Here is a 22,839-nt window from a genome sequence, read left to right as displayed (position 1 = left end):
TCAGCCTCAAACCAAGTTAAAGAATACTCTGCTATGCAATTTGTCAAACCGTATTTTCTGCTTAACAGCTTTATGAAAATAAATTTAGGTAAAGGACCAAATTTCATAGAGATAGTTAAGTAGAAAAAGTAGCTACGCCCAACAAAATTGTGCTTAAGTACAAGCCGCCAAAATGACACTGCTCATGTGCAATCTGTGACTGGTATCCTGCTAATTTCTGCTTATTAGAAACTTTTTAAGCAATATTTTATGCTTAAGCAGCTCTATGAAATTGTGCTCAGGGCCCAAATTCATAAAAACCTTTGAGCATAACAACTTGCTAAGCACAGAAAAACCTTGCTTCACAGAAACTGGTTATTATCAGCCAAAGTTCCATACAGTTTACATTGTTTCAACTGGTGCCCTACTCATTTGTTTCTTAGCAAATTTGCAAAGCTGTATTTTCTGCTTAACAGCTTAATATGAAATAGGGCCCTGGTGTTAAGCACGATAACAGTGGTCAGCAAAGCGTACTCTGTGTTGAGCAACAGTCCATAACCCCCTCCCCCACCTCATTTGCTGACCTTGTCAACCTCCCACTACTGATCATTTCACACCCATCAATAAAACCACACAAGCATCAGAGCTTAAAATCAGCTCCGATTATAAGCACTTATGATTGATGGGGAGGCAATCTGCTGATGACACCTCTCATACTGCATGGAGTTAACCGCCCTCACTCATAGGTTGAGATTACTAGGGGCTTTCCTGTTATCTTCTGTCCTGGTTAACATCGCAACCAGATACAAACTCTCACAATCAAAACATTGTGATTTAAACAGCTGTGGCGGAGTGGACATATTGGAGAGCGAAACGTAGGCGTACAAGTAACAGTTTAACTAAGAGAGGTTTGCGGTAACACCATGTGGAAATCTCTTTATGAGGAGTGTTGGTTCTGAAAAGAACCGATGGTTAACGACTCAACGTTTTGATCAGTATGTTCTGATCGTTCCAACAAGAATGGAAGACGATCAGAGCATACCAGTTAACCACCTGTTCTTTTCAGAAAAAACACTACTCAAACAAAGATTTCCACATGGTTTAACCAAAAACCTTCAAATCCTACTTAAGTTACAGTTTACGAATAGTAATATTGGCTCTCATATAGTGCAATTCTGAAATTATAATTTTGGCTTGTATAAACCAAATGTTTTTCTCGCCATTAACTTTAAGAGTGATTACCAAATTTTTACCTTCCCTTAAGTAAAGAAGTTTTTCTTACAAGAACTTGAGAGGTGATGAGTATTTCTGAAGATGATGAGAATGAGACGATGATGCTGCTGAGGAGCCTCATCTGATCCCAAGACGTCTCTTGAGGCTGTCAATCTCCAGCTGCAACTGACGATTCCGCTCCTCTGTTGAGTTACGGGCTGCCTCCTAGAATAGATAAAAGATGAAATGGAAATACTTGAGTCTCACATGTTGAGTTCTTAAGCCCCATTGTTTGTTCCAAAACAATATCCTAATACCATGCCAGCTTGTTTCTTTGAGTGAACTTGTACATTTCAGGGCAGGAACATCGGAATATTCGAGTTGTTGGTATTCCTAAGGTTTGGCACAATGTCAAGATCCCGCAGAATATTCCGACAGTCCACTAGATTGCCAAAGTATGCCCAAGGGATTGTCCCCTGTATCAAGAGCATGTCCGACTTTTGAGATGCTCTCCCACTTAAGAAGATATTTCTCTCCACCCTTACTTTTCAGCCCTCATCTTGAATGCCTCTTTGAGAATTTGGTCTGAAAAAAAATAAAAAAAATAATGACAATAAAGAAAAACTAACCTCAGCGCACAACTTGACTCTTAGTGATTCCCGCTCTTTCTTGATTTTATCCAATGTTTTCTGCTGTCTACCAATCTCTTCCTCTTTCTGTCGTAACCGTGCTCTCAACCCTTGCGAGGGCGCCATTGTATCCCCACTTGGTATAGGTTTTGCACTCGTAGAGGGCTTACCGTTCATCTCGTTGGTGCCTGATCGTTGCACCTGGTTTTGTCTAGGTTTCGTTGTGTCACTGTTAAAGACCGTCTTGACAGCGGTCTTGGGCGGGGGTTTTAGGGCCTCCCCATTGGTCCTTGTAGATTGCTTGACGAATATCGGCTGGAGATAGTCATCCTCGCTTGTGGTAGCCGCTTTAAGGTCCCGAATCAAAGCAGTATGAAGTGGGTTTGGGTTCTGGTAGGCGTTGGCCCCATTACAGGTGTCTGGTGATTGCTCCTTGATGGCAATCGCTAAGGATTTCACATTCTGATAGGTGGACTGCACCTGGCTGTGAACGTCTCCATTCTGAAACTTATGTTTCTTTCCACGCAACATCGGTCCGTCCGACCCATTCACCTTACCGCTGTGGGGGTTATCGCTGGAGTGACGTCGCGGTCCGTTTGCAATAACGCCGAACGAAGCGGGATCACGATATGACACGCCGTACCGCTTTGCTTTCTGCTCATTCTGCGAGGGCGGTTTATTCGGCATTTCCGAGATGCGATTCTTCAGGGATTCAATTAATGAGGGTCCACTGGAGAGATCTAAGTTCTCATAGATACTGTTCACATCTGCCGGGGTGCCGTACTCCTCCCCAAAGAGTTCCAACTCGTAATTACAGCTCTCTGTCTTCTGAATCCTGCTGTGTTTCTTCTCCTGCCCGTCACCTCCTCGCCAATCCTTCCCATTTTCCTGAAATCTTGGAATGATCTCGACTTCGTACTCACAGGAGCTCGCCCTCTCATACAAGCTCCCTGTCGAGTCGAAGCTAGACATCGGCGATGCCGAAGAAGGTGGGGCTTCAATGACCTCATAGTCCATCAGTATATCACTCGTCGGTGGGAACAACTTGTCCTGATGGTTGATCAGGTAGTGCACGAGTCTTAAGCTGAGAGCTGTGCTTCCGAGCAAGAAGGCCCCTTGGGCGTGCTTCGGCCGTAAGATATGCGGAGCGAAGATATTAGCTAGGTTACCAAGTCCCATCTTATTGAAGGCCTCCTGGCGATGGACGTCGTGCAGGAACTGACAGAGATACTTAAGAAGGTTGTAGTTTATGCGGGGAAGGAGGGCCAGCTGGATGATCAGCTTGTGTCGACCTTCATCTTCGTTCTCTTGGAGGTACTGCATGACGGGGATGAAATATTTACAATGGCGCCATGGGATGATAGGCTCCGGGAGAAGCTGGAAGTAACGCTTCAGCAGTGAGGCAATGGTGTGGATCCCTGCGTTTGCCTCGTCAAAGCTGGGTCTTTCCCCTTTGTCAAAAGCATCTTGAAGCTCTTGCACCAGACAACTGCGTCCGTTCAATCTATAGTTAGAAAAACGTAGAGTTTTAGCAATCATACTTGTTACAACCAGCAAAAGGGCAAAACTATTTGTTCAGTGGTTAGACTGCAGGACTTGCAATCAAAAGGATTGGGGCTTGAATCCTACCAAGCTAGGTCAATGACTAGACTTAGTATTGTCGTCTAGTTACTGAGTCACAAAATTCTTGATTTGTGCAATTCATAATCATAGACGTTAAACCAATGTTTGCATGTGAGAGAGATTTGCTTTTGCTTGCTTGGTGTTTTTATCCCCTTGTGGGAGTTTGTCGAGTTCCCTTGACGGGAGATTATCTTAACAGACAGACAAACAAAAACAAACAAACACCCCAACAATGAACAAACAAACAATCAAACAAACCCTACCTGAAGATGCCTTCCTCTCTCAGTCCGTTATTCCTAATGTAATTGACACACAGCTCTACAACCGTCGGGATGACCTTTGTACAGGAGTCACTCTCATTAATAATGGTGTCTTCTAAACTCTGGCCGAAAACACCTAGAAAGGAAGACAAATAAGATTCCATTTAGAGTTAAGGGTGGTTTGGATGTTCAAAGTAATGATCAAGTGAATGGTATGGGTGTTAAACAACCACCGAGGCGCCACTAGATATTCTTCCTGCTGGATTTAGAGAGCAATGCGATTTCCGTACATGTGCCCGCATGCCAGCACAGTCTCAACCAATGAAACCTTCAGTTGGTAAAAGCAACTTGCCTATACCCTTGAAGGGTACAAGAACAGGGAACCAGTTTAGATGACATAGAGCTTTAAAGACGGTTGAAATACCAGGGCCTAGTTTTATAAAGCCTGTAAGTACAAAAATGTGTTAAGCACAGAACAAAATTGCTAAGCAGAAACTGGGTAAAAGCCAAAATGCAACAAAGTTTGCATTGTTGCAACTGGTGCCTGAGCAATTTTTGCTTAGTAAAGAAAGTTGTTTCTAAACAGCTTTAAGAAATAGGGCCAAGTAGCAGTAGGCATAAAGAAATCAAATGTGAGTCATTGAAGTGACTTCTATGAATTGTTTGACATTTCCACTGAACTTTCCTCCGGAGTTTTTTCCTTTTTCTCCGCTATCGAGACCAGCCAGGCCTCGGTGAGCATTTCCAGTGTGTTTTGGGTCTCCTGTGGGCTTTGTCTGGGATGGCTCAGGCTGACTTAAAGGTAGTGTCAGATGTTGTCCGCCAAACATCAGTAAACAGATTTTTAACCTTGTGCTTATTTGTTCTTATAGTAAAAACTTCCGCTAGTGTGTTGCAAAGTCATGCATTCTTTTGAAGCAATCAATTCATCAAGATCAGATGAAGAAAACACGATAATTATGTGCCTCTGTATGATATGTGTTTGTGTAGAATCAGGATTTTACCACCGATCAGGAAAAAAACCTGTAAGGGAATTACTTAATTGAAATATTTCCAAGCTTAAAAAAGAAAAAGGTATATGTTTGGTACTATGTAATAGCAATACAAACTTGGTTTTTTGAGCATTTTGAGAATCATTTCACTTTGAAGTAATGTGGTGATGAAAAAACGATATCAGTTTAAATGCCCCGAAATTTGAATCTGAGAAGCGCTACTTTCTCAGATTGTGTATTCCAATCACGGATTTTTTTTTCTGCGTGGAAAGAAGAGCTCTGGATTTTGAGCGATATCTCAAAAAAAGCAACATTCGCAGCTGTACATGTAAGCGTAATTGCCAATTTGGCCTGATTGCTTTTTCATCCTGATGTCGGATTACGGATTCTGTGTCACCCCTTTAAATATTTACGCAAGAGTATGAGGTGTCCGAAGGCTGACTGTGATTCAGCAATGTTAGGGGACAGTACGTGACCAACGTGTCATACTCAGCACAAAGCAGGTTTAGGTTTAGTTTTGGCAAAGGCACCTTTTCTATTATCAGTCAAAAAAGGCAATACCATAATTATTTGCTTTGATAATTAAAACTAATACAGCATTTGTAAGGTGCACTTTCTGTAAACCATTTTTAGAGCTCCGGTCTAGTAGAAGCTTAAGTTAAGTTAAGATACTCTCAAATTGTTGAGAAAGCAAGCATGAACAAGTGTGAACAAGTGTGTTTTAAGTTTCTACTGGAAGAGAGTGATGTTGTGCATTTGCTCCGAGGTCTTCAGGAAGTGAAATCCAGAGTCTTGGTGCTTTGTTGAAAAAAGGCATTAGAATGATTATGGGGAATCAAAATTGAATTTCAGATTGAATTTTTACTAATCGGTTTGAAACTGATTATTCATATAAAAAAAAATATATATATTGTCAAAAATATATGAATCTGCTGGCTTATTCCTGGGGTTAGTTTAATGTTCAGTTATCAAGAAAACAACCTGCTCACCTCCTCGGACTCTTCGTATCTCTCTCTGCCAGTGCTCTAGTTCCATCAGCGTCGAGGAACACACCAAGAAGGGTTTTGACGGTGAGCCGTGACTACCACCTTTCTTGGCTGAAGAGAACAAGGAGCAAAATAAAAATAACTTACATTTCTCATTCAAAACACTTTATACATATAGGTAGTACTGAGATGAGTGTTCATAAAAACACCAGAGCTTTTTAAAGCCTTGGGCTTCGGCTTTGACTCTGGCTTCGGCTTTGACTTACGCTCGACCAGTAAATTGCCTCAGAAAACAGTATCACCCAACCTTTCCTGTGATGACCTTTATTTAGACAGCATGACCCGACCTTGTTGGAAGGTTTCCATCATGATACTTATCTCTTTATTCTTTTTGGCTGAGAGTTGGGTCTAAAATATCTCAATAAAAACAGACATGACACTTAAGGGATGTTTTGTATTGCATGGGGCAGGGCTCACATTTCAAGAAAAGCCGCTTCACACTAGAGCAATTTAGCAAGGGTCCCTTGCTCACTTAAAGCATTGGTTGTTAAATTCTTCAAAATGTACTTAGTGTTAATTATTGTACTGTCCAGTGTCCCACGTTTCTTGGGACCCTTTCTTGTGACCCCACCCTTGTAAAAATCCTTGAACCTGCCATCCTACAATCACTCCAAGGTCCCCAAAATTATCAAAATTATACTCACAATCTGAATTATGTTTTTCATTTGGTGTTCCTCTTTTGGTTGGAGCTTTGCGTTCTGTTAAATAAAAACAAATAAATAATTAAGTCCTGAACTAGTAGCAAAGCATAGGAGCCCAACAGCAACAGCCTTGCGGTTTAATATTGGAAATCTGAAATAAAAAGTCGCATCTTCTTAAGGTGATCCCCTGGCTGCCACTTCCCAGGTTGTATCATAATTTAGGTGTGATCCCTTGCTACACAGCAGTTATCGGTTGAATGGCTTCTGAATGGCACCCCGAACAAAGATTTTAACAAATAGGAAGACCACCAACATAAGGGCTGGAAAGCCTTTTTAAAAATTACTTGAAATCTACAGAGTCAGTTTCCCTTGAGGTTTATTTTTTGATACACTGGATTTACGCAACACTTTCAGGATTTCACGTGCTTGTTTGTGCAAGGAGAAAACCGTGGTTAAGTAACAATAAACCCGGATACATGTTTTTCATTTGGGTGTGGCAGTTAAGTGGATCTCCATCTGAATGCGGGGGTGGGACGTACGTATGGAAGTGGCCCTCTCCCTTAATGAACGCCAGTCCTCCTTAATTTGAGCATTGTCTATAACTTGAACGCAAGGACATCAAACTCAAGGGGGGCAATGTTCACACTCATGACGTACGTCTGAGTCAATTCATGTAGTTATGGCCCTCATGGCCCTCGTGGCCCACCCTGGAACACGGGGACAACAAGCACTCTGTACCCAGATGTCTTAAGTTGCTGTCAGATTTGACACTTAGAAGGTGTCTGGAAGATGATTAAATATTTGCGGTTTTTGGCAGGGATGGTGGGGGGGGGGGGCGACTGTTTTGAATCTGCCATCGACTTGGATTAAGACAGATGATACTTCTTCAGCGTTTATTCAAATCTTAAAGGTAAAGTGTAGGATTAGCGATCGTGTATAAATTGACCAATCTTAATAAGAAAAAACTCCAAAAGGTAATCGTGAAGATAATCTTCTAGAGAAATATTTCCGTCTGGAACACTATCAAAGTGGAGGAAACAACATCAGCCGCCAATTTCCTGAAACTTTTCTGAAACGACGGATGTCAACCACTTGCGCAACATTTATTTCGTATTTAATAGTTGTTCACCACTATAACTCAAGAAATATTGCGAAGTTGCGTGAATATTTAAGGTTTGAAATTGATAATCGTTTTTCATCTTGCAAATGGGTAGCCAGGCCTTGGTCTAGAGGATGACCCCCCTGAACCTTCTGGTATTACATAACTAGTCTCTCTACATCGCCATGAATAAGAAACGAAGGAAGTGGGCCTAGGTCTTCCCTTGGTCTAGAGGATGAAGTCCCCTGACCCCTTTGGGTGTAACGCTTCTAAACTATGAAAGTACATCTACATAGATCTGGTTCCTGATGGTTTGGCATTTTAAACATATCGCAACAGTCTTTTTGAAAGTAGCCCTGCATGACTTTACCACAAATTACCACTTAAGACTTCTGCAGTATTTCATCCAAGACAGCAGTTTCTGCGACTCATCTTCTTAAAGTCTTATCTCTCCAGGAGACTCAAACAGGTTGTCGCTACACGCGACTCCGAACATTCACCAAAGACTGCCTCGTTCAAGACACACCTGTTTAAGGACTCCCACCGCAAATATTGACTCAGCGATCTTCAGTATCTCTACGCATTTTCTACTTATTCATGCGGCTGCCTTAGATTGACTCAGCTTTTATTGCCCGATGCGAATAATTATCTCTTAATCTCTGATGAGCGTTTAATCGATCCGAGGGTTTTAACTTCACATTCCCTTCAGCTTAATAAACCTCAATGGAAACATATAAGGGTTTTCAGTTGCATTTAAATGTTTTTTAAGAGAAGGTGTCTGTTTAGTAATCACTCTTATAATTAATGGCAATAAAACCTTACATGGTTAGATAAGGCATTTTGAGCAACATTTTACTTACAAGTGTGTTTAAACACTTTTATGTGCACTGCCAATTCTAGTACATGTACATGGGACCTACGGCTTAATGTCCCATCAAACAAAGCCATTATGGTAAAGTATCTTGCTCAAAGACAAATATATGCAACAACCGGGACTAAACACGTCCTCTGCTCTTAAAAGCTGGTCAGCTATGACACGCCATGCCAAATCTGCTAGGCAAGACATTGCTGTATTAGCAAATTTCTGTGCTTAATAGCTTTATGGAATTAGGCCATCGCATTAATGCATGTTTGAATGATGGCGCACACCCAACTATTTTTTTACTCCTTGGTGTGTCCCTGAAAATATTGTCATACATCTCATATGATATGAATCATAGTGTATTCACAAGGAACTCTGTCTAAACTTGCCACCATTACAACCCTTTTTCGCAATATTTCTCGTTTGAAAAACAAGTAGGACAGGAAAGGGCGTGGAATTTGATAGTAAATTATAGCGCAGGGCCGTGACGACCAGGAAGTTTGGTAACATTCTCGAACAGGTGCGGCGCATTTACCGCACATTACATGCTTCATTATAAACTAAAATTCATTGCTCAAGAATTTTCTGGAAAGATGCGTCAGCTGGCAAGGTTGCCAAGTATCTCAGCCAAGATGTAAACTAGTTCATAGACATTTCTGGGAATCTTGACTATTTTATTTTGTAATTTCTCCTGTACATGTATTTTATCTCAGAAGTATTGTGAAAGAAATAAGAGCAATTCACACAGAAATTGTGTAATAATGTTGGCAACCTTTTTTTTATAGCATTTCTATAAACATGATAAAGGTCCAAATTCCAGGGCACTAATGTAAAACGCATTGATACATTATTGTAAAATGTACTATAAGAAATAGGGACAGCAATTATGTAATGAACAAATTAATTTTGGTGAACTGTATCAAATATGATCTAAAACAAAAAGTAAACAAACTTACTGAGTTCAAGGGCTGATCTACTGTATAGGCTTTAATCAGAATATTATACAAAACATTTCCTGATTCCCCCCCCCCTCCCTCCCCAAAATGCAAACTAGCAGACCAACATTACCTCTCAGTATCTGGTAAAAAAGAGCATCAACAAAAATCTTAACCTTTGAAACTTTTAAAAGGTCAGATTGAGAACCATTGTTTGACCTCCTGTCTGGTCATAAAAATACCTTAGGGCTTCGGAGGTCACCAGTGTACAAGATTATAAAAAAATACCTTGTATCTTTTTCCAAATCTAAACTCAAACCATTAACAACAGATGGAATCTGTGCTCGAACTCAAGCTTTTTTTTAGTTGGTCCGAGACACGATCTAGTTTAGGTTTTTAATGTGTACGTTGGGACGGTTCTAGTTATAACACAGTCAAGAGTCCAACAATACAGATGGGGGCAATTATTTTAAAGTGAGATACTATCACGATGAGGGAGTCATACTTAGTCACACTGCAGGCTTAATCCGTTAAACGAGAGCAAGTGAAACTGAGACGATAGAAGCTGAAGAAACAGTTTACTAATGAAATGACAATTAAGTGAGATTTAATCGCTTAATGGTTAGAGACCGCAAGTAGTTAATGACTTGTGAGACACAAATGTCATGAAATTTCATGACTTAATCACAAATGAAACTTCCAACCAAGTATAAAGAACACAACAATGATAACCTGACGATTTTCTTTTACTAATGTATCTGTAACGATTTAATTTTCAAAACCACAAGTAAATAAACTACTTGCCACCATTTGCCCATGACGTAATCCTCTGACAAAAACTTTAAAGATCCAAATCTTGAAGAATGCAGAGATAGAATCTGATGATGAAAGTTAACTGAGATTTAAACAGTTTAAATTGTAAACCAGTAGCACTTGTAATCCATCTCATAGACATTTAAAAACCCAAGATAATCCTGAATAATGCAATGATAAAATAAGAAGAATTAGTTTACCAAATGATGAATGTTAACCGAGATTAGCAAGAGCGATAAGCCAGAGGAGTTACTGTCAACTCTTTGGACACTCTGTTTTTGAATTTTCAACAAATTTTGAAGCTAGAACTCTTGGTATGCCTTGCTCTTTACCGGGATGATACAGTGCGAGTCAATCAACCAAGGACCAGACACAGCATGCAAGAACTTTCACAACATTTGAAACAATTTGCAAGAGGTTTTGCTTCCCCCTCTGATCACATTACAACATTTTGAATTGTAGGCCACAGATAACCATTAAATATGCGACTTCCCTTTGGTCCACCTTTGGTCCGTCCGTATGTCACAAGAGAAAAGTGCAATCGCTCTCCTGGACTGAGGAAACATTCCTTAGACCCTCTCAAAGAAGTAGAGAGAGAGAGTTTTCTTAGTCAGTGTCAAACGCTGTCGTTATATGATGACAAGAAAGCTCCATGATGACTAGATATTTCCTCTAATTACCTGACACTTCCTCCTCGTGTCGAAAGGGGAGCTCTGGTTTGTTTTGTAAACAGGGTACGGTATTGGGAAATAGAGAGACTAGGGGGTTTGAGTCTGGGCTAGGAGGTGTGGACAATGTGTGGAAGGCGGTTGTTTAATGAAAATCCTGCAAAAGGGGTAGGGGAAGATTATCTGGCATTTCCCTTGCATTACGACAAAGCTAGCTCTATTGGAACAGGTGGTAATCTCAAACTGTTCTCAACAGAACAGGACCCAATTTCAGAGAGTTGCTTAAGCACATAGCTTAGCGCAACAAAATAATGCTTACCAGAATAAGGTTACCAGGGCCGTGTGTGACAAGTACGAGTTCTGACTGGGTATATCCTGCTCTATTTCTGCTTGTAAGTTGTAGCAGCAAATTGTTAAGCAATTGAGATATATTGTCTGCTTTTTAAGCTACGAAAATGGGGCCAACCTTTAAACTATTAAAGCACTCGGAAAATGAGGTATAATACATCAGGTTCAATGTCATCCCCCCCCCAACACAAAGTTTGCTTGATGATTATCTTTCAACATTTCTGACCGTTTCTATGAGCAGCTACAAGCTGGATCCAACACCATTCCTACGGGCAAGCCACCCCCACATACTTTGACATGGTGACTGGAACAGCCAAGTACTTAAACCGAGAAATAAAAAATGAGTCAGATAAGTATCCCCCACCCTCCCAAAAGCAGAAACAAAAATGTTGTTAGAAGAAAATTTGTATGATCCAAATAAAAACGTAACAAAAACTGTAAAAACAAATCTTCACACAGATGTGCACCAAGAACTGTAACTCAATTCTTTTCTCAAGTCCTGTGAAAAATGATCCACCAGGAAGACATATTACTTGGGTGAGGTTCAAACCTATGACTTTTGCAACTCTAGAGCAAATGTTTTACCCACTAGTATAGTCCTACGAGCTTGGCAGGTACATGTAGCTAGAGGCAATTCAAACAATTTATCTTATATCAACATTTTCAGGTCTTTTTTACCCTTTTATTTAATTATTTTAGTCCCAAACCCTATTAGAAAATAAATAAAAAAGGTCTGTGATTCTCTCTTTCGACCAACCTTCATAAATACTGGTAGAAAATGGAAGAAAACAAAAGTGGAAAAAAGTTAAAGGCCTGATGCTTTGACCCGGCCCACAAAAAAGTGGGCTGACAGACTCGTGCACTAGAATTCCTAGGTTTCCCTCAATGTATCGCCATAACATACTCTCCACGATAACCGCTGCGGGGCACCGTCTAGAGTTCACCCTCATCCCCAGGGGAAATAACCCCAGCCACAAATACAGGATACCGCTTTGCACTCTTGCACGGATGCGAGATCTGGGTTCTGGAGGAAGCCGGGGGTGAGGTCTGAGAATGTGGCTCGGACGTTGGTGGTCATGTCAAGGGGAATGTTGGGTACCGGGGAAATACCAAGGTGGTAACCGCAAAAGCCGCAAAGAATTTTGTGAAATGGTGTTTGATTTTATTAGGAGTGAAGTGGAATGATGGAATGAAATGTCAATGTAATGTCAAGGTTAAGAGGGGTAAAACAAGGGTCCTGGTTGGAGGGTAGTTAGGGAGTTTGTAGGGGGGGGGGGGTAATTTGAGAAGTGACACATACCCGCCCGCTGCTAACATATAGGATTTGAACTGTCCCTAGCCATCGGGCTAGCTAGATGGTCTAGTGGTGAGATATCTGCTCTAGCAATGCACAGGTCATGGGTTCGAATCCCATGTTTTTACAGAACTTTTGAAAGTACTGAGTATTATAGTGCAAAAAACACATCGGTGTGAGGGTCAAAACAAGATACTAGTTACTAGTTAAAAAAACATCTCTGCACTAGATTATATTAGTTTTTTGCATTTAATGTGGCTGTTGCCCCCCCCAATTTCTCTCGCTCGACGAGAGACGATGCTCAAAGATTCCAAGAGAAACCTACCTGGATGTATTTCTAGTACGTATCCGAGCGGCTCATTATCTCCATTGTTACTCGTCCGTGAGGTCAGCCGGCAGCCATGCAGCGGTATACTGCCCTGGTGTTTGAAGTAATGAAGGTGGCCATCAGCTAAGATGAACCAACTCCGATGCCAGTGACGGAAGATATTGAGTCCATGTGAGGACCGGTTCATTAACCAGCCACTATAGTTCGTGTCTTGACACATAAATCGTCTTAAGTCGGTCATGGTTGGAGTCAAGGATTGTAGGAGGGAGATGATCAGTTTATTTCATCACTGCAACGGGGGAAAAAGATGATGAAAAAAAAATTGTCAAATATAGTTTTTAAAAGAGGTAAACCTTGCACTTAATTTACAAGTAGGTCTAAAAGGAAAGGTACGGCAATACAAACTTTTTTGGTATGGCAGCTCGATAGTGTAAAGCATTTTGAGAATCATTTCCATGACACAACTGCCCCGGATTTTCAGCGATGTATCAAGCATGCAACTTTTGAAATGAAATGTTCACAGGTTGGTTTTACTGTACACATTCATATAGGATTTAACCAATCTAGCAGTTCCAAAAACCCAAACTTTACCTTTAAACTATTTATGCCAACAAGACTCTAGCTTAAAGAACCAATCCAACTCAAAAGACTGGAACAAACAAATATTCGCCTACAGTCTTACCTTGTGTCTTTCCAATGTTTTGTCTAATGAAAACTACCACAGTTTGGCGCTTGAGCGAAATTTAACAAGACACTCCTAAGACAAGCCACTACCACTCTGACAAAGAACAACTGGCGCCGTCTTCATGACACTGACTTTAAATACACCATCAAATTGATTCACCAACCACAAAGAAACGTCCAAGTCAAGTCGACATTGAGTATAGTTTTCCTTCGAGAGATAAAAAAGCACGGAGTACAATCCACTAGGAGGGCTCTGAGATCCCCAACCACACGACTCGACGCTGTAACCACAAATACACACAGGTGGGGCTCCCTTTATCAATGTCAAGTCATTGGAAGCTCATTTCTAATCGTAGAAGTGACCAACGACTAATCCTGGCATATCCTAGCTGTTCAGGACTCAAGGCTGATCACAACCCCCCCCCCCCCCCCGCTCCATCGAAAGGAAAGTCAGTTTATGAGTCAATCGAGACTTGGACCTTAAAGATGCATCACCAGCGGATTGCTCAAACAGCTGGGAAACATACCATGCTTTATTTGAAAGAGGAAATCAAATCAGTTTCCACTGTACTGGAAGGAAATTTCCTTTAAAAAGTACGAATAAAAAATGGTTGTCCAGGAGGCCTCATCAGAGATTATTTATCAAAGAATATGCAATGAAAACATTACTTCCAATTACAAGGAATGAAAATGTTTTCTTCTTTTTAAATATTTGCTGAATTTAAAGGATGATATTTGGAATTAAATAGATTAAGAATATGTTAGCAAAATTTCATAAGTATGTGTTTGCAAAAAAACAAGACTGCAAGATTTGCTCGGTTGTTTGGGGGACTGGCCAAGTGAACAAATTACTGGCTTTGGGCCAAACTGAATTTCACAGTGAACTGGTTGCAGGCCGAGACAGTCCCAAGAAATTGCAAAACGTACACAGTGAGGGTACCTTAAACAGTCTGCCTATTATCTTTAAACCAGTTCCAGGCCCCGCTTCACATTCACAGAACCAACATACCACTTATCAAGGCTCAACAAGTTTTGTTTCCACATTCTACCCTCAATAAAAAACAAAACAACAACAAATGGATGAAACAGCTGTTTGGCAATCGTCGTCGACAATCAAGCTTAAGAAGCTTCAGAAAGTGGACGTGATTCATTTGAGTTTTGTAAATTATGTAATCTGTCATGTCCACATTGGTGGCTACAGTTACGGCTATGGCTAGATTTCCAGTTTATCATGCATTGATGGCACCCTTAACAGCAGTCGTAGCCGTAGCTGTAGCTGGCAATTCGGTTTGGATGTGGCCTAACCCAGGTGAGGAGTTTACTTTCTAGTTTTTGGGGAAAAAGGAAATATTCACAAAAGCAGGATTTGAGCCTACAACCTCCAGAATTATGTGCTGGTGCTCTATCAACATTGAGTCCTATATATTGGTGGTTTTCCTGTTTTTGTCAATATCTTAAGGAATGGGGGCTCAAGACAGAAGTCATTCAACCTTAAACGCCCTAAAGCCAAGGATCACGCCTGGGTTTCAATACAATCTGGGAAGCGGCTGTAACGGAACACCTTAATGTCAAGTTAGAAACCACAAGTGGAACTGACTTATTGAACAAACTTTACTTTCTATTAGAGCAGAAAAAAAGTAATTCAATTAGAAAATACAAAAGTTTAGGGGCACATTTTCAAGTGACACAGGGCAGTGACCTTTGTGGCTTTTTGTGAAGTTCAAGTAAAAGCAAGTCTTAAAAAATGCGTTTTATACACCAATGGTCGCTGACCCTTGTCATCAACCTTAGCCACACCATGCTGTGTCTTGTCCGAGAGGTCAAGAGCACTGGACTCGAACTCTAGTGTTTCTGATCAGCAGAGTGTGGGTTCGAGTCCAAGTCATGACACTTGTGTTTCCTTCGGATGGGACATAAAGCCGTGGGTGCCGTGGATTATTTCGAGGCCTGATGCGCTATTATTATTATTTTAAAAAGAGCTTTGGAATATCTGCAAAAAGGTTAGAAATTCAAGGTTAGAAATGTCAAGCTTTGTTCTCTTTAACTTACGTGCCACATCAATCTACCTGATGTATTCTGTCAACGCAATGTGTCATATGTAGCAATTTAAATATCAACTTTGATGACTATCCAAACCGGCTGTAACAAATTCAACAGCAAGTCCGTCCAAAACAAGTTTGAAATTTATCTCTCAGAAGTGATTTGCTCTGACATTAAGCTGTCCGTCCTCTGAAAACTGCAGCCAATTGATGGGTGACCTGTTCTTAGTCCATTGGGGGCGGCGGTAATGGTCAGTTTGATTGGGTTTACACGGTTTTATGCTCGATCAGGAGGGTGTCAACCATAAGGAGCGGCCGTGACTACCATTCCCTCGCTGCTCAGGATGCATCATTGTGGTCAGCGTTTGTTAGTCATCCATCAACCCAAAATCCTCGATTGGATTGGGGAGAAAAACCCACAAAACCCTTGGTGTTCCACCACATGTGTTTGGTTACGTAATCGACGGCCAATCAACTTGAAGGGATTGTCTGGAAGTCATTGATGTGGCCAATCAAAATGCAAGTCATCGTCCCGGGGTGTGAAGCACTGTGGTTAATGTTTACTCACCCCTCTGACTGCATACCCTTGGTAGAAACTACCGAATCAATCAAAGAAGCCTTGTGATTGGACGTAAACTGGTATGCTAAGTACCAACTGTCCAATTAAAAGTCATGATCAATTACTGAATTTTTTTTAGTTTTAATTAACAGGAGAAAAACCGCAAGTTAATTCACTCAGGAAAGTCAAGATTGGAAGTTACATGGTTGCAATGGAGGACATGGCAGTCATAACATCTAATGACCTGAGTATAATTAAGCAGAAAATATTGCTAAGCAAATTTCTTTTGCTAAGCATAAAATGAGTGGGGCACCAGTTTCAAAAACGTAAACTTTATGGAGTTTTGGCTGCTAACCAGTTTCCTTTTAGGCAAGATTTATGTGTGCTTAGCAAGTTGTTTTGCTACAAGCTTCCATAGAGTTGCTTTTAAGCAGAAAATGTAGCTTTTAAAGTTTTTTGCTTAGCAATAAGCAGGTTCTACCAGTTGCAGATTTTACATGTGACATGGTACTAAGGCTGGTAACCTTTTTCTGGAAGCATAGTTTTGTAGTGCTTAGCTGCTTTCTGTGCTTATGGACACTGCTCCTGGCCTAGGTGCCCTTTCTGTGCTTATGGACACTGCTCCTGGCCTAGGTGCCCTTTTTGGGCAGCCTAAGTAGTCTGACAACACCAATTGACAAGAAAAAAAATCAGAAATGTCTCGGCTTCGTTTTGATGATCTGTGTAAAAATGTAAATGTTTTATAAAATATCAATGATTTCACAGGAACAAGGGCTCTGCACAAATAGTTTGATGACACTACTATACGCCCAGTTGTCGTTTTGATATTATACAAATATATAAATGTAATCACTCGAACAATCAAGCTTGTTTCCAGTGTAATGACAATTTCCTGGGTAGGCCAGTATCACTTCCCTTTGTTCAGTTGTTACTTGTAAAACAAAACCTATTTGTAAATCAAAGCTTAAAGGTGCAGTTACATTTGTGAGCTTCCGGATTGGAACCAAATCAACTATTTCTCTTCATAGTCACAAATCCTGTAGTTTTCTTTAAAGGACCGATACTTTGTAGTCTTTCCAGGGGTGCATGACCATCTGGTTGTAAGATAAAAAATCTGGTTGGCTGAATGCAAGGACAAAGCTTGTAATTGTTAATGACCAGCATCCGCATTTTATGACAACCAAAATGTGCCTGAAATATCAAACCTGTGAAGGCATAATATAAGCTCATCAAAAAAGAATCTTGTGAAATTCTAGCTACAAACCTTGACATGTATCACCAATTTAAGTTTCAAAGCTCCTGCACCTTTAAAAAATCTTGCGCCAACAAATCTTGATGGTGTAAACCACCTCCCCAATATCTCAAGACACACTCAGATAACTCCTTCAGGAAAAACAAGATGTCTGCGATATTTTAAAAGTCCAGCTCATTTTCCCCAGGGTAACCCAGCAGAGCAACACATCGCCATGGCAACATCATCATCTCCCCGCCAGCTCCAATTAAACTAAAGCCCTCCCCCCTCTTTACAACATACCAGAGTTCGGACATGGTTTATTTTTGGAGTCGTCGAGGTACATGTGTTAAGGCCGTGGCACGATTACGCCGAGGCAACTTGGCGATGAGTCTCTTCTCTCTAGAGATACATTTAGGTGCCCCCTTCATGACTAACTGAATCTAGTCTCTGGGCCGTTAAAAGGTTATCTGTCCTCGATGAACTCTGGAAAAATGTCACATTCATGAGTTTCCTGTGAACCCTGAGCGTACTGTACCCACCAAGAGGGGTGTCTGGGTGTCGTCGGGACACCCTGTTGTAAATTTAGTGCCGCTGTTTTATCTGCTGTACCCACTATGTGTTAGGGAGAGGGGTGTCTGGGTATGTTTAGGACACCCAGTTTACATTTGGCCCCCTGTTTTATCTGCTTTATACCCACCAAAGTGTTAAGGCCGGCTTATAGCCGGTCGCGCGATGGTCGCGCGATGGAAATCTTACGCGCAATCCTCTAAGACTGAGGCCTAAAAACTGTGTCTTTTTATGATCGCGCGTCAAGATTTCCATCGCACGACCATCGCGCGACCGACAATTTGTCGACCTTTAGTCTTTACCCACCATAGTGTTAAGCAGAGGAGCGCCTGGGCGTCTTTTGAACAACAGAGGAAGGAACCAGAAACAGAGCCTATCAGAGGTTTGGAAAAAGCCCAAGTAAAACAAATGACAAGTGGAACATTGACAGAATGTTTTGTGGACTCCATGACGTTCTTGTAAGCGCCCTACTTTTCTGGGATATGTCCCTCCCTACTTTCCCCCTGGTCCCCCTTTTGAGTCACCAGTACCCAAACCCCTCAAAGGCTCACTGATTTACAACTAAACAATCAAGACGAATCGTGGATTAGTCAAAATAAAAATAAGCAACTTCTCTCTAGAGATGATCCCCAAACTATGATTTCCAAGTGCCTTGTTTTGAGAGGACGACAGGGGTAAAAAATAAAAGCTGTGAATCATCAAGATTTTCACCTGTTAAAGTCAGTTCAAAAATTATACTGGAAATAAACTGTGGCAGCTCACAGGGCACATGAGAAATTAAAACAAATACGGGGTGAACAAAACGGGAAGAGAAAAAAACGAAAGAAGCAAGTAATGGACCTCTCTTAATCGGACATGCAACTCAAAACCTCTGTACGAGTATTGCATTCAGTTTCTATTTCAGAGTGACACCTTGTATGTTTTGAGATTTCTACAATAGAAAATGGCACAATGGGTGGGAGACTGTCTCAGTAAGTAAACTCCTTCAAGACATACTTTTTTCTTCACAACCCTGGGAAAAAATGACCGGACACTGCCGTATGGCTGCTCAGAATAATTTCCCCCTGTCACACACACACGCTCAAGCTACAGTTTCCAATTAAAAGCTGACCTGGGCCAAATTTCACAAAGTTGTTTAGCAGAAAATAGCGCTGGACAAATTTCTTTGCTAAGCAAAAATTGAGTGGGGCACCAGCGACAGCAATGCAAACTTGGCTGGTAAACTGTTTCTGCTAAAGCAATACTATCTGTGCTTAGCACAATTTTGTGTGTATAGGCTTTAAATGAAATTGGACCCTGGTGATTTGCTCAAATATTTTTAATGCAGATTAGGGATAGAGAGCAACAGTGAGACAGCTCTCTAAAGTTCAAAGCGATATAGCTTGACTTTATCAGTTGGCTGTGACTTGTGACGAAGACTAACCAGCTGAACATTCAACCAATAGGGTACCATGCTTATAAATGCTAGCCTTGGCTCAAGCCGCCGAATGGTTAAAAACTAAGAAGTCCAAAACACAGCACTTAAAATGTTTAGATACTTTTGAGATGGTCCTGTTGGCCAGTCAAACCCTGGATATTTGCATGCACAATGTTCAAACCAAATCATATCTTCACAAAACATATCTTCCCGACAGAAGGGATGATAAATTATCAATGATTTGGCTGACGGAAACATCACAGTTTGTTTGTATAGATGATCTTCTCATCAAGAGAGCTCAGCAAACTCCCACAAGGGATGTTAACACCAAGCTGGCAATAGCCAGTCTTCCTCATACAAACATGGGTTTAACGTCCATGTTGTGCACAAATAAAGAAACTGTAACAAGATGACAGTTCTAATCCTTTGTCTTGGACTTTAAAGCCTGACATCAATATCTTACAAGTCCCAACTGATGCACACTCAACACTGTGATCTCAAACCTCATGTTTAATTACTTAATTGTTCCAGTGACCCTCGACTACAGGCCCACTGTACATCACTCCCCAGGGTCCAGGATAAGCACAGAGTGGTACCTGACTGACAGCTGACCATCTAGCAAAAACTGCCCCTTCCATCAAGGGGCCGCCCTGTCCATCAAAGGACTGCCCTGTCCATCAAAATAAAAAGGTTTCAGAACTAGCTCTTCCACTCCCAGGCCAAGCAGTGCCTCAGCTCTGCCGGCTTTCAACGCTGATAATTACGCAAGACAATACAATGAAGATGCTACCTAGACATTCCAAAACCACATCATTAATCACTTTTGCATACTCACCAAGCTTTCGTTTCCAGTCTCCAAGAGAGTCGTCAGAATCACACAGCCCCAGAGGATGATGTTAAAGAGTGTGAATACATCAAAACGGCAAGTATATCATTGTGATCGACCAAATAGCTCTTGACTGCACAGATCCCATGGAATTGCCAGTGACAGTTTACTAACTGTGTAGCACAGATTTGTTCGTAGATTTGAGGTCCTTAAAAATAAACCAAAAACGTTGAATTTATGATCCGCTTGGAATCGGTGGAACAAGTTTGTCAAAGAGAAAAAAAAGTTGAGGCTTGAGTATGAAGGAGTCATACCATTGTGGCTTTAGACTCAGCGAGTGTGTGTCTATAGATGTGTGTAAATGGATACTGTTGTGTTTCAAGAGGGAGGGGGGAGGTGGGGGGTTGTATGTGTGTCTCTCGAGTCATTGAGGGGAGAGGATATGACACGTTATGACCAATCGTTCACTCTAATAATGAGCTACAGGCATGCAAGGGTAGCAGATTGTACGCTATGAACAGACTGTCATCACACGATGAGAGGGGTTTCAAGTCATTGGCACATGAGGGCAGACATGGTGTAACTGCCCCCTCCCCCCCAACTCCTCCCCCAATCCATTTCGATAAGTAGGTTCCATTTAGAATGTGTACAATGGGATAGGTTGGACATAGTTATTAATATCACATCATAATCAGACTAGATCGATCTTTGTAAATATCAGACAGTTGTAAGATGGGTTAGCTTAGCACAGTTTGGACTCCTCTGCAGTGCAGTGGCACTTACTGACATCCTACCAGGATACTCAGCTCAGAAGGTTAGGTCTCATATTAGAATCTGGAGTACACGTGCACCCTGGTGCCCACGAAGGAAAAGGACAAGAAGGGGCAAGAGTTCAAGCCCAGGTATGCATTGTAATGTAGAATGGTGGAAGGGCCTCGAGGGACAAGGGCCATGCAGGAAGACAATTTTTTACATTTCTAAAACTTTTTGGCTAGTAGTAGTCTTAATCTGAGCCTAGTTTCATAGAGCTGCTTAAGCACAACTAGTAGCTAAGCACAACAGCATTATGCTTACCAGATTAGGGTTACCAGTCAAAATATGTAACATTGTGACTGTATCCTGCATATTTTTTGGCCAAGCAGAAAATTGTTAGGCATGCTTGAATGCAGCTCTATGAAATGGGGCTCTGGTAAGCATAAGGTTGTTGTGCTTAGCTACTTTTTGTGCCTAACTCTATGAAATTGGACCCCCAACCGCAATAGCCTATTTAGGCAGCGGAGTTGCTAGACTGCTACCTAGTGGGTGGGCAAGGTCTTAAAATGTTACAATCATAGCGTCCAAAATACCTACAGCTTGAGTCTTGGTGGACGTTTCTCCATCCAGTCTTCATGGAACTGAAGCTGACAAACTGACTGTTCTATCTGTGCCATATTTGTTATTCACATTCACACAACTTCATAAATTATGGTCCACTCTTATCGTTATTTCTATCTTAGACCCTGCCTTCCTAGTTCAAGCTAGTCTTCAGAGTCAGACTTTTTATGTCACAACAGCGCTACCCAATCCTAGAAAATAGAATAGAAAAAGAGTGAAATAACACAAAGGATAAGGCTTTCTTTCTGTCTTGAAAGTTTCAAGACAGAAATTTTTATACAGTTCATTACACATGGATTATATGGGCTTTTAATTTGAATTTGATTTGGCCAAGCTCGGCCCAGACCAGGGGCCGATTTCACAAAGATCTAAATAAAATTGATCGTAACTGCAAATCAATCACAGTTGCTTAGTAAAGTGTGATGTCACAATACAAATCACTATGGTGATACTGAAAATTTGTCTTGTGATGAATTGTATTGCTTTGTGAAATCGGCCCCAGAGATTGAGAAGGCCCAGTTTTGTTTAAATAAACTTAAGTATTTATTTTACTCATCATCTCATGGAGTCATGCCATTACTGTCCTTTCCCTTTAAAAATATCAACCTTAAAAATTAAGCCAACAGAGATGAAAAGTCAAAAGAGCAAGTTGCGGCTAGTCTTCACTGGGAAAAATTATTAGCAATAGCAGACGACATTATGAACTGCAGGACCGTGCGCATGCGCGACTGTGTTGCGTGTGAAATTGAACACCATTTTTTAAGATTTTGGTTGGTTGATTCATTTGGTGTTATTTAACGTTTTCTTCCCCAAATTTGCTATATTTTGTACAATAATGTGGTCTATAACGCTAGCTTAGTTTTACTTCCACATAAATTTTTTCGCATTTTACCTAATAAGGGGGAAATGATACATACCTTTGGCTCGTTTATGAGGTGACTAGCATTGACATTACACACGCCGAGTCCGTTTTTAATTTACCGCAATATTGGTCTAGCGCCCTCTATAGTTGGTAGCAGCTCAGTAAAAATAGCGCCTTCCAAAAAGGATGACGTAATGCCTTGTTAAAATATAAATGAAATAATATTTTTGTTCCCAAAACGCAGTCAGTAACCCCCTTAATTTTGTTAAGCTTTCCATTCTTCCGAGCATGCACATAAACACCAAGTTCTCCATCCATAATTTAGACAAGAGTGAGAAACCATACTATTACTGTTAATTACTTCAGTATCTCGAAACATAAATCCTTGTTATTACAATAATTATGTCAATGTCAAATCTTCGTGTGGCAGTCAACAGGTAGTGTTGCTTTTACAGCACCCTCCAATTCAGAACTAAAATTCTATTTACTAAAAGTGTGGTAAAAGTTTGTGAAAAAGCAGTTGCATGATGTAGAAATCCTTCAGAGGT

The 22,839-nt window shown here is 40.9% G+C and overlaps 1 protein-coding gene across 3 annotated transcripts; it reads right to left on the bottom strand.

Moving 5' to 3' along the window:
• Positions 1-1,028: 1,028 nt before the first annotated feature.
• Positions 1,029-22,399, bottom strand: LOC117303867 (rho GTPase-activating protein 25-like). Of its 3 annotated transcripts, XM_033788265.1 has the most exons (9): positions 22,347-22,399; positions 21,406-21,620; positions 20,065-20,263; positions 12,727-13,018; positions 6,386-6,439; positions 5,685-5,792; positions 3,707-3,839; positions 1,821-3,324; positions 1,029-1,416 (listed from the first exon to the last, which is right to left on the bottom strand). In XM_033788265.1, the coding sequence occupies exons 4-9, from the start codon at positions 12,968-12,970 to the stop codon at positions 1,330-1,332; spliced, it is 2,130 nt and encodes a 709-aa protein (XP_033644156.1). In that variant the 5' UTR covers positions 12,971-13,018; positions 20,065-20,263; positions 21,406-21,620; positions 22,347-22,399; the 3' UTR covers positions 1,029-1,329. The 3 variants fall into 3 exon arrangements, with proteins under 3 accessions (XP_033644156.1, XP_033644158.1, XP_033644157.1); XM_033788267.1 differs by lacking the exon at positions 6,386-6,439; XM_033788266.1 differs by lacking the exons at positions 20,065-20,263; positions 21,406-21,620; positions 22,347-22,399 and adding an exon at positions 13,412-13,477.
• Between the last annotated feature and the right edge of the window lie 440 nt (positions 22,400-22,839).

Source organism: Asterias rubens, chromosome 20 (genome assembly GCF_902459465.1).
Source record: "Asterias rubens chromosome 20, eAstRub1.3, whole genome shotgun sequence".
NCBI lineage: Eukaryota > Metazoa > Echinodermata > Asteroidea > Forcipulatida > Asteriidae > Asterias > Asterias rubens.
Note: the sequence above shows the minus strand (reverse complement) of the source record. Positions and strands in the feature narration are given on the sequence as shown.

Coding starts and splice junctions, on each gene's coding strand:
- LOC117303867 (XM_033788265.1), bottom strand. CDS start 12,970: ATGACCGACTTAAGACGATTTATGTGTCAAGACACGAACTATAGTGGC. Junction 6,440..12,726: donor CGTACTAGAAATACATCCAG/GTAGGTTTCTCT, acceptor TTTATTTAACAG/AACGCAAAGCTCCAACCAAA. Junction 3,325..3,706: donor AGAGAGGAAGGCATCTTCAG/GTAGGGTTTGTT, acceptor TTCTAACTATAG/ATTGAACGGACGCAGTTGTC.